Source organism: Aquila chrysaetos, chromosome 10, assembly GCF_900496995.4.
Source record: "Aquila chrysaetos chrysaetos chromosome 10, bAquChr1.4, whole genome shotgun sequence".
NCBI lineage: Eukaryota > Metazoa > Chordata > Aves > Accipitriformes > Accipitridae > Aquila > Aquila chrysaetos.
In genome coordinates, this window is record NC_044013.1 from 11529674 (window position 1) to 11542241 (window position 12568).

The 12568-nt window shown below is 42.0% G+C and overlaps 2 protein-coding genes across 3 annotated transcripts in view; one reads left to right on the forward strand and one right to left on the reverse strand.

The window, feature by feature from the left end:
- LOC115346834 (cytochrome P450 2J2-like) overlaps positions 1-12568 on the reverse strand; it is a 105570-nt gene that overhangs the window by 73280 nt on the left and 19722 nt on the right. The gene's annotated exons all lie outside the window — the stretch shown is intronic.
- LOC115347246 (cytochrome P450 2J2-like) lies at positions 1572-8688 on the forward strand. Its single transcript, XM_030028394.2, is given in 6 exon segments — positions 1572-1763; positions 3595-3736; positions 5457-5644; positions 6841-6944; positions 6946-6980; positions 8096-8688. Coding segments are annotated over 6 exon segments (840 nt in total). The 3' UTR covers positions 8275-8688.

Here is a 12568-nt window from a genome sequence, read left to right on the forward strand (position 1 = left end):
CACTGTTCTGCTTTTTACTACTCTGCAAATTGTATGCTGACAATTTTCTTTTTTTTTCCTCCCTCACAAATAATAAAATATTCATTATGAATCTTTCCATTACTTCATTATAGCTTGCAATTCACACATTACAAAAATAATGCATACATTCTCTGACAGTCTCACAATTCAAGTTCTGTCAGAGATTTTTGGTAGGTACCTCCCACAACATACCATGAAGGCCAACTTTGCACTTGAATGTCTTGAAGTACACTTGAAGTTTTCCCCATGAATTAGACTTTGTGGTGTAGACCCTTAAAGAAGGACAAGCTGGGTATAGTGGGGACTGTGGGTGGCATAGCAAATTCCATTGACATTTAAATTTTATAGAAAAAGGCAAACTAAAATGCTGATGTGGTAGTAAACCTTTTGAACAAATCTATCACATAAGGGTAGCACTATACCAATTTCCCATAGTAAAAAATAGTAAAATAGATTAAATTTGTAGATGATCAAAGCCAGGAGACCTTAACAATACAGAGGAGGTTCAGGGTATCCTACTGCAAGAGCTCATAAGCACTGTGGATTGGAGTTATAAAAATGGAACAAATTGTAATAGTACAAAATTAAATTATGAGACATATTAGGAATTAATGAGATTAATATCTGCTATGAGCTTAGAACATTTCAGTGCAAAAGCTAAGAGGAAAGGGACCGGTGTAAACTAGCAGATAACAGGATGAAAAAGGCAAACAGAATCTTAGAGTGTTTCCAGCACTATTTTCCCTTTAGATCCAGAGAAGTAGGTTCTGGTGTGTAATAATCTGTGGGACCTATTCTTGGGTCTTGGACACCTTATGTTGTGAGTCTGGCATGAGACAAATGTAGAGAAGTGTTAATGGGATGACCTACAAACTGTCACTTAAAATTAGAGAGACTTTGCTTGTCAGGTCTGAAAGAACAAAGAGAGGAGATACAGACAGAAATGCTGTTTGCTTGGCAGGGTGGAATGGCAGATGCTGCGAAGAGAGAACTATCCAAGCTAGAGGACAATACTTTGTGCTGACAAATGTGTGTATAAATACACTCAGCAGACTGAAGATGTAATATTTCTAGCCATCTGAACAATTATTGGTCATGCAGGAGTCACAAGGACTCTGACAGAAAATTAAATTAGCACTTAGAGTGATACCCAGTCTACACTTTCCTTCTGTGAACTCCACAAATTCCACCAGTTTCTTGAGGCTGCAGACTTGTTAATCTTAGTAGCCACACAGTACCCAGAAAGGATGTCCTTATGTTTTGAGTTGTGGGAGCTAGGGTCTCCAACTGTGTAGGAGTAAGGTCTTCTAGTGATCTGCATTAGTCAAGTAAACTTACTGGCATGAGCAGAGTGTTGTCAGTATTGCCTTGACCCCCAGAACTGTGTCGAAATTACTAGTAAAGTTTTCCCACATGATGGCAAAAATCTATTCAAAGAAATGCTAAATTGTTTATTCCACTATTAACATTTCCAGACAGGACAATTCAGCCTTTTGGTGTTTCTAAAAAAGCAGATTTGTTACTGACAGATAATTCACCTTACCTCTTGTATGTCACTCCCGCAGCTGTATGAAATCTTCCCCTGGCTGATGTGCCGTCTTCCTGGTCCTCATAAGGAAGCGTTATCTTGCTATGATGTCCTGAGTTCTTTTGCAAGGAAGGAGATCAGAAGACATGTGGAGATAGGGATACCAGATGAACCACAGGATTTCATTGACTTTTACCTGGCTGAGATGGAGAAAGTAAGTGTTAGTTCTGCCTGATCACACATTTATGGAGTATAAGGCCAAATAGACCATTAAATTCTCCAGCTTGACCCCTTCTATCACAGTTTCTTACATTTCACAGACTTCTTAATGTGAATACAGTAGCTTGGGGCTTACTAACTCATGCCTCCCAGAAAGGCATCCAGTTTTATGTTTTGGTTACATGAAGGAATTACTGCAAAGTATGTTAGGGTGTGAACTCATGAGCTATCATCTGTTTTCCATAAATACCCATGTGTATACTTCAATCCTGTTGTAAATGTGAGACAGTTTATGCCTGCAGGTTACATAACTTTGGTAGACCACTTCATCATCTACATCAGGGTACCTCATGTTTACAAGGGGATTAAATACACGTGCATAGATAATTACCCTGAAGTAGCTGACATGCTTCTTTGGGTTTCAGCATGTGTCCTAACACCGGCTGTCCTTGTGTCACACAACTGTGTAGTTCCTCCCTTGGGAAGGAACCATTCATGGAGGATCTTCCCTTTACTGAAAACTCTTTGTAGGTCCTGGTCTGAGGAGATTCTCTACTCTTTAAAGGATTCCCAGGCTATCCTGAAATCCCTTGGTATCATTCCTGCAGCATCAAAAAGAGAATAGTCCTTCCACCTCCAGCCCAGTCCCTTTCAGCAGTTACATCTCAGCAGTCCCAGCCTACTTGATCATTTGGTCAACCTTGGAATAGGTATTTTATGCATCACACCAGTCCGCTCTCTTGGCAGATGGATGCTGTCATCAGTAGGTCCTAAATGGGATGTGTTTGGAGGTCCCAAGCCTATTGTCCCTGTGTTACCTCTAATTTCCCCAAAGTTTGGGGCATGATTGGCTTGGAGAGCCTAGGAAAGAATTTCACAAACAATGCCATAATAAGCTGTTAAACTTCTTCCCTGCCCAGGCTATTATTTTCCATAGCATGAAACGACTCATGAGCCAGAGAGGATCTGCTAAGTGCACCAGAGTTTCTGCTTCAAACTTAGTCATTTTTGGATATTTTTGGAAACTAAAAGAAGCATCTTTTCCCTAGGGTAGATGAAATTTATGTAGCTTCTACCTCTGGTCATAAGCTTTCAGCTAGTCAGGCTGCCATGTTCTCACAGTGTTGGTTAATGGGTTCTGGAAGGAGCTGCTACATCCTCTTGTACACTATATCTGAATGAGTATGACAAGATTTACTAAAATAAGCATTTTAAAGGCAAAGATGCAGCTTTCTCTGGTGTCGGGGTGCAAGTTATTGCAATCTGTTTATTTTAAAATGTTTTTGCCAAATGTATTTTCTCTAACTTTTTATATTTTACTCCCTTATTATAAGAAGAAAAGACTTGGGTACCTCTCTCCCACCAGTTCACATCTATCCTGAACTGAGAGAAGAAATTACTCTCAAGGTGTTCTGTTGAGACTCTTTTATTCAGATAGGTTTTCCTTTGGTATTTGCTAGCGCCATTTGACAGAATACTGGAGAGACCAAGACCTGATGAGTGACACATTGTGGGGCACGTGTTTAGAAGTACACTCTAGGCTAACTGCAAAACTTGTGTTACGTTTTGAAGTTTTCGTGAGTAAGTCAGCAGGCATAAAATTACCTGTTTTTTAATGAAAGAATATTCCACCTCATGAAAAAGAGCAATGCAGACTTACCAAGTCTATTTGGGAAACTATTAATCTCTTAGTACTCATCAAAAACTGTAATTTTGAATATTCTTTGTGCACATGCCAGCTGTGGAAATAAGGACTCTCACACAGGAGGCGTACAGGATGACCTAACTTATATGCTTTAACTTCAACATTTTATCATCATCTACAGTCTAAAGATGGGGTCAAGCACAAGTATGATGAAGACAATTTGGTATATGTTATAAATGATCTTTTCCTTGGTGGATCAGAGACATCAAGCACAACATTGTACTGGGGACTGCTCTATATGGTAGTGAATCCAGACATCCAAGGTGAGAGGGATTCTTGCTGTGAAATGCTGTGGGTATTACAAATGTTAATGATGGCTGAATATAATGAGTTGCAGACACAAAAGCCGCTAGTTGAGCCTGGCTCTCACTCTCTGAAAACACAAAGAGTGGCAGCAAAGGAAAAAATCAGAGGCCCATCCTATGACCTGACCAAATCAGGTGGCTGAAGGCACTTGCGGTGAGACAAAAGTTAGCTCTTTGCAGTGACAAGTCAGTGAGGTGCTCTGTGTGGAGAGTTTGCAGGCTGACTGATGGCAGCAGGAACAGAGATCAGAGCTCTAATATGAGTCCTGTCTGCACCAGACATTGTTCAGGTATGAGGAGTGCTAACACAACTTTGCTGTGTTTGCCACACAGTCAGCCTACAGTCTCTTCCCCTCCTGACACAGCACTCCTTGCTGAGCACACCAATACTCCTAACAACCCACTGGAGCCCTTACTGGACAAACCAGCTGCACAGATCTTGGCAGGTTATTAAGGGCTGCAGGTTGCCCTGAGGAAGGCCCATGGTCCTGGTAGAGATGGCTGTCTCTTCCTGTGTCTTTCTTGTCAACAAACAGGTAGAGAGATGCAAGATAATTTGCACAGTGCAAACCCATGTACTTCCTTGAAGAATGCAGTGACTCCTTTCTGTCTTTGCTGAGTGTTTGATGCACAAGGCTAGGCAGTGGGCATCTGTGGAATATGGGTTGCTCAGGAGTGGCCTCAAAGTTTCAGTAGAACATATTCTGTTTGTAACCAGCCAATTGTGTTGGCAACTAGTCTTTAAATAACCGGTAATGTTTGCTGCAGTTTGTTCACAAAGCAACACACAAACCTTAGGAGAAAACAAAACATGAAAGTGGAACATCTGCAAGGGATGGAAAGACTGTAGTAGCAGAAAGAGAAGTTTAAGGGAGGATTCTGGCTGCCTGATATGTAGAAGTGGTGTTTTCAGTCAATAGCTGCTGGCAGTACACACAAACTGTCCCTGTCTGAGATAATATCGCAAAAGAGATTGCTTATCTAATTAACACCAATTATGTGAATACCTCTGTAGATTCCAGCTGAGTTTCCTCATCCACCTCTCTGTCAGGAAGAGAAAGGGTATGGCCAGGGTTTAAGGAAGACTCTGGTACTCCTGGGGCGGGTGGCTCTTCCATCTGCTGTGCTCGAGCACTGAAATCTAGGGAGATACCTGTATTCCCACAGCCTCAGTACAAGGCTGAAAAGGCTGTGTCATTAAGGGCATATTTACATCCTAAGTTTTAGGCTGATTCAGGTGTTGTTTGTTCATACAGTATCTTGCCATACTTGGACCAACTCTGCTCAAGTCACCCCTTGCACTGGGAGTTAATATCTGAGGAGTTTATGTCAATTTTGCAAATGAGATTTAGATTTTGAGGTAAACTAAGCAATCCCTTCAAAACCTGGAGCTGAGTGACCTGCCCTACACCCAGCAAGCATTCTGTAAGATAAAGGTCAGAGATGGAATAAGTATAGTATAGCCCTTGCTTATGATTCTGGACCACACTGTTGGGGTTTTTTTCCTGGTTATTTTAATTTTCATATATAAACCTCAGGCATTAAATCATATTAAATCACAGGTTATAGACTTAATGTACTATGTTGAAATAATACATTTTCCTGTTGCTCTAAGAAAAGAGACCAGTTAAGTATTTTATGCATTTTCCCATCTGAAATGGTGAATATTTCTCCACAGAAAAAGTGCAGAAGGAGCTGGATGCTGTTTTGGGTCCTTCCCAGGTAATTTGCTATGAGGATCGGAAAAAACTGTCCTATACAAATGCTGTGGTTCGTGAGATCCAACGCTTCAGCAACATTGTCTTTGTTGGCATGCCCAGAGTGTGTGTGAGGGACACAATATTGCTAGGATTCCCCATCAAAAAGGTACAGACATATTTCCAACCTCTGTTCTTTCTTCAGCAGAGAGATATTTGGCTTTTATTCCAGCTTTGTAACCCGTTTTCCATCTATAAACTATTCTCCATATAACTGAGGAACACAGTGCCTGGGGAAGGGTTACCATTTGTGGCTCCAGGAATGAAATAAGTCTCTTACTCAGCGTGTTGATGCTCAGACAGCTGATAAGATCCGTGCCCCTGCCACGGAAGCCTTGAGCTCCTGCCCTGCTGATCAACACAGCACAACTGCAGAGACCAGCTCTGCTTGGCTGCGGATGGACCTGAGAGGAGAAACTGTTTTGCCAAAACACTGGTTAAGACATCCATGCCCAACTTGGCACTGCCAGCACTCCTGGGATGGGGAATACTTGTGAGAGAATGGCTCATAGTTCCACCGACTCCATGAGCTAAGGGACCTGCCTGAATCTGTAACAACTGAGAGACTGTCAGCTACAGCTGACAGTGAGGGAGTTGCTCCCAAATGCTGCTTAAGACACGTGTTCACAGCCAGTAAGGCATTTTTTTGAGTGACATAAGCTATGCTGGGTGCCAGTTCTCACTGTAAAACAGTAGCAAGAAACAGGAATTGGTTGCTTCTATTGCAAGAGAGATGGGCGAGGCCAGCACCATTACCGGCATCTGGGACTGGCCCCACCTAACTCATTTTTGTGGTGAAGGTTTCACTCTGTTCTGTCTGCTTCTGACAGGCAGGTAGCTAAGGCACAGGAACTGGTCTGCTGGGAACAACTAGTAAAGAAAAAGCCTGAAGTACTACTGCTAACAGGGCTCAGAGGTTGTTGTCAATGAAGTATTGCAGTTATTTCTGGATGCATTTCTCTCTCTTAAGCCTGAAAGGAGGTTTCCAATGCTGGGACCTGCATATCTACAAAAGAGTCCTACTAGAAGTGTTATTAACATTAGTAGTAAAAGTGGTCACAATGCAGTTGTACCAACATCACTAATGCTGTTAAGACCCACTGACATAGCTGCAGGCCTGAGAACCGATAATTTCCAACTCAGAACATGATCACAAATCAAATTTTCTAGGAAAATGGCCTTCTAACCACATCATATCTGTTCATTACAAAGAAATGGCAACAAGCAGTAGTTTTATCCACCAGGCAGAAACTGATGGATAAGAGGCTAGTATTTGGAACTGAATCAACAGTTTTTTCCTTGCAGGGCACCATCATTATGCCAAATATAGCATCTGTTCTGTATGACCCTGAGCAATGGGAGACACCTCAACAGTTCAACCCTGGCCATTTTCTGAATAAAGAAGGAAACTGTACCTCGAGAAGCCTTCTTACCATTCTCAGCAGGTAAATGCATTGGCAGTTTGAACCAACCCAGCAGATTAGATGAAGAATACAGAAGTGTGAGACTAAGGTATTTCTTCAGATAACATCTTCTGTCTCTGCTGTTTGCTGCTTTTAAAGAACAGTACTGGCTTGTTTCTGCCAAGGGAGATGCTTCTGTGCTGTCTGACCCCAAACTGTTCTTAGGACACAGTAGTGGGAATCACACTCAAACTCCTGAACCTCCTAGGCTTGTTGCATGCTGCAGTCATCCACGGGTTTTGTCTGTAGTATTCTTTATATGTACTTTTTTTCCCTGACAAGCAATGTGTCTTGTGTGTACTGGAGTTACTTGCAATCCCTTTTAAAGGAACAAGCCAAAAGAAAAGCAGAATGCATCCTGGTAAACAAAGGATTAAGTTCTTGCTTACAGAACTGAAAATCCAGTTGAAAAAGAAGGAGATAAGATAACAATGAACAGTTAGAGATCACACTTAGCAGTAAAGTTCCTACTCTGTTGTTTTTGTTTTAGTTTCTCTGTTGATATAGCAGACTAGTCACTTAGATGTCCATCCAGAAGTGGTTTCTTAATGCAAATGGCTTTTTCTTTCCTTTTATTTGCCTGCTAATCTGGAAATGTGAATGTATTATTCACCTGTTCTGCTCATGCCATTGGTTCCAATCAGGAACCCTTGGAAATTAACAGTAGGCCTTTTGCTTTGCCTGTAAAGTCACTAAGCCTTTGTTCAATGGCAAATGCTATTGCTAAGTAATTTTGATCCGCTGACTCTAACTTACTAAGAAAGTATGTGCAAACAGCTGGCAGATTTTTGTGTAAGACCCTGAAGCTCAACATCTCCCATAAAAGGAAAATAATTTTCTGCCAGGTCAAGCAAGGTCAAGAAAGAAATGATGGTGGTACCTGAGGGATTTTCATTGAGATTTTCATTTAGTGGCTCCTAGCCTATGACATTGGATGGGATCTTTCTGAGAAGAATTCACAAAGTTTTAGTTCTGTGCCTTTCATGATCCTGGCCTTGAACAAAAAACCCCCTCGCCTTATAACAAGAATGAACAAAGTGATTATGAAACTGAAATATTCCTAGATACTCACTGTCCTTCCCCTCTTCCTTCTGCAGGGCACCATGTGTGTTTGGGGGAGCATCTAGCGAGGACCGAGCTCTTTATTTTCTTTGCCAGCCTGCTGCGGGCATTCACCTTCCGCCTCCCTGAGGGGGTGGTAAAGATCAACACAGAGCCCATTTTTGGGGGTACGCTGCAGCCCCACCCATACCGGGTTTGTGCCATTCCACGCTAGGCTGCAGTACGTCACAGACCAGCATGAGACAGCTACCTTTATCTCAGTGAATTTCCTCTCAAATGTATAAACCTTCTTTTACTAGCCAGGATATTGATATTAGTATATCCCAAGGCTATTCAGAAAGCGGATGCAAGCCAAGATCCAGACTACCAGTACTTTTGGTCTGGTCCTCATGAAATTCCCAGATATTCTTGCAAGCATCTTAACTATTTTCTCCTCTTGCAAAGCACTTGAAGCAAGATGCTATGGTTCCCAGCTGAAGCCAACATGTTCTAGCCAAGCAGAATCATCATGATGCTCACTCCTGAGCAAACCTCAGTAAAATTCAACAGAGGATCTCAGCAAGATCCGAGTAGGCATCATTTCTGTGAGTGGTTTGATGACCTCAAGTAATTTGACTCTGGAAAATGCACTTTTAAAGCCCTATTTTGGTTTTACTGTCCTGAACTTAGACAATGTAATTTGTTGACGGGTTGCAAATAAAACAAACAAACAAACAAAACCCAAGAAACACATTAGAATGTGAGTGCATTAACGTCTGAATTTGATGTATCTCCCACGCAGAAGATAAAGAGAGTCAATCTAAAGCTGAAGAAAGAAACTTAAATTTGGTGTTTACTAGCAATGTGAATGCGTGACTTGGGATCATTGTTACAATGTATTGCCAAGTAGTTGATTTGTTAGTTGTTTTTTGTGGTTTGGTTTTTTTTTAAAATGAGGTTTCTATTGGGCAGAATCACGCCCATTATCAATCCTGCTTGGATGAGGCATAAATGTAGGATGAGATATTCACTTTGCCAGTGGGTTTCACTGCTAACTTCACAGCAGAGGAATGTAGAGAGTTTGGAAGGCAGTGTCTAGGGGCTATCTGAACACTCAGATGTTCCCCTTTTTCTCTGGGCCCTTTTCTTCTTTCATTACAACCCATACCATACTTTCTGCTCTCCATTCAATCTCTTTCCAAACCTCCTTCCCCGATTTCAGTTCCTACTCCCACCTAGCCTTTATCCATATAAACTCTATTTCAGGATTCACCTTCCCTTTTGGGAAGGTGCTTACATCCTGAAATCCCACTGCTTACATCCTTTCATCATATCAAGCTTCTGTCTCCTTTTACTCTTTTCTGCACAAGTCTTAGTAGAGGAATCAGTGCTGAGCTGAAAACAATGACCGGTGAGTTTTTGGGAGGGAGCTTGGAAGATCTGATTTATTTGTTCTTTGAGGCTCCAGACCGTGAAAAGAAGAACACAGTAACTATGGAGGGTGCACTGGAGGTAACTTAGTGTAAGAAAAGACATAAATGATGACATGATGCAGGAATTCTAAAATTTCTATTACTTAATGTAGCTGCTCACTGGCACTGATTCAACTCAAGACTGAGCTTAAGCATACAGCTGGAGGTGGCAGCCAAGTTCAGCTATAGCTTTGTTAAAGCAAAGTGCTGTAGTATTCTTGAATGTAAATCACTTTTGGAAAGGATTCAAATGTTGGAGTTGAGTAGAGCTGCCTGTAAACACTGCTGTAAACTTAGGGTTGAATTTGTATGAGGACCAAAAGTACTTTTATGCTGCAATATAAACTATTTGTAATTAAATCGTTGTAGTACATCTGAACTTCCTGAATTTAAAATGGAGGAGAATGTTACTAAAAAGAAGTGAGAACTACTGAAAATCAGGCTGAGCTGGACCAGACCCTGGCATGCCTTGTAGCTCTGGCAGTGGTCTGCTCCAGCACAACCCAGTATCTGCAGGCTTGCTGGGCTGGAAGGGAAATCAGAACAGTAAAGTGTTTCACAAAAACAGTATCTGGCATAAATAATCCAGCCTGTTACTCCGCACAGCACATCAAATATTATTCCAGGGTCTATACACTTCTGCTCAGTGTCATTTCCAGCTTTATCTGTGCTTGTCCTCCACCCTACCCTCCCACACCTGCTCCTCTCCACTAACCCTGCTAGAGATGGTGCCTCTCACTGCCTTTACCTGCTCCTCCTGTCATCTTGCCACTCACTGAAGAAGCTTAATGATAAGATGTGTGTAAAGGGGGTTGTGCTCAAGGGCTGGAACATTATGTCCATTGAGACTGCAGCTGTACTCAGTACCGTTGATAGATAGCTTCCCTGTGACTAGGCAGGACTCAGGAGTGGCACAAGGTAGAAAGATCTTGTAATTTACTGCCCATTTCAGCCACTCAGGGACCCCGTCCACCTACCAGGCAGTACAAAGAAGCACATTTGATTTTGAAGAATCTAACAAAAACTTGTCTGAAGGGCAGGAGTCCCCCAGCTCTCTCTTTGGGAGACTGACTTTCCAGACAGTCTTGCACAACACTTTGGCTAATCCTGAGCAGTGGAGCCAATGTGGTGTGTGGAGCCTCCTGTATGGATTAGTCCAACATGGGTCAAGCAGCCAGACCCTGTTTTCTGGGCTAGTGCTATAGATCTGAAAACCTACAACACCAGCTTACACTCATGTATTCCCATAAAGACTTGAAGAGAGCTGATGGTGGAAGGCAAGCAGAAACTCAGAAAATCTGATAAAATTAACTTTGCTCTTCCTCCACTCCCTTGGGAAGCATGGGAGTGCTTCTGGGATGGAGAACAATTCTGTTTCCCCTCCCAGACATCATTCTCACAGTACTTGTCCACGGTTACAGACCTCCAGCTCCTGCACTGGCTGACATCTGGCAGTGGAGAAATTTGCAGGTTATGGGGAAAGAGCTGAAGTGATCCCAGGCCAGGTGCTGGTGGGGGATGACAGCAGAGTCATCTCTGGCTGGCTCAACTGACTTCCCTCGCTCCCTGCCCTCAGCCCTTCCTGTTCCCCTCCTGCTCCTCCAAGTGCTGCTTTCTCTCCTGACCATCATCTTGTCATGACTTAGCTGCCCACTGGTTACAGCTCCTAGGCACATGTCTGCATTATGCCATCAAAGAGCTGCCAGATTAAAAGGTGTACGCCCTGATGCTGATGACTGGAGTGATGTAACATTTTTTTTAAGTGGAGTGACTAACCCTCCACCCCCATCTTTTTTTTTCCTTTGGGGAAAAGTGAGTTCGCATCACAGAACTGGAGAGGTGGCTGCTTTGTTTCATGTTTGCAGTATAGGGAGAGTGTGTGAATCCAGAAAGCCTAAAATATTTAATGTTGATGGATATGACAGGAGAGAGCTGCCTAACATTATATAGTGGTCAGCTCTGTTAAGGTTACAGTTAAGGAAAATATTGCCAAGTTGCCTGATAACAGGATCCTCTGCTAATTTTTTTCTTGTGCTTTTCTTTCTGTTTCATGATAGGGGTCTCCTGGGTAGCAATATTAGTGCCACAACCAAATGGGAGGCTGTGTGCCAAACTCCAGGGAAACTATTTATCCTGGCAAAAGGAAAAAGCAGAAACTAGAGACAAAGAAAGCCTTGTGCAAAAGTTTGGTAGATTTTGCATGCATCCAAAGATTAAAAGCAAGAGCTGATGTTTTTTCCCTTCTGTTCAAACAAGTTGTTTGGGAAACTGGTTTGTGTCAAAGGCTCGGGCTAAATTGTCCCTGTTGGTGCTCTAGTGTATGAAACAGTGAATCAATGGTGTGTAGTGGGGGAACCTGATGTGTATGGGATTAAATTTTGAAAAAATATTGTCCATTGTACCAGCATAGCACATTTGGGGAAATTATTTCTGTACTTTTGAGCTGGTCTAGAAAACCCTGAACAGGCAGGAGGCAACAGAAAAGGAAATATGTTCACTGTCTTTCCAATGGAAGGGCTGGCAGGTGTCAAATGCAACAAAAAGGGAGATCGCTCAAAAGAACCAGAAGGGATTGCACTGCACATGCCTTGTTGGTAAACTATGCCTCATCACAGGACTTGTACTAAACATTTATTTCTGTTCAAAAAGCAATTGGATAAATTTTCAGCAGGAAAATTAATTTTGGATTGTTTAATACCAATACAGTGTTTCTGGTTTGTCCTGTTCTTACAAACTTTCCTAAGGCATCTGCTATCATGTGCTGTCAGAAACAGAACAGGATACTAGCTGAACTTTTATCTGACACGCTATGGCTGTGCTTGAGTTTTATGCCATTTACTCAGAATTAAAATAGTTCAATATTTATCTTCAGTTTGAACATTTATTGTCACAATCTTATATTTTCCATTTGAACAATTTGCTCTTACTTTCAGATAGTGCTCGCTGAGACATAACTTGGGAAACTAGAAAAAGATGCTTATCCAAGCAACTTGTAATCCTGGAGTATGAGCCAAAATGCACTTAATGTTATTCATTTGCCTTTGATTAAAAGTCTTG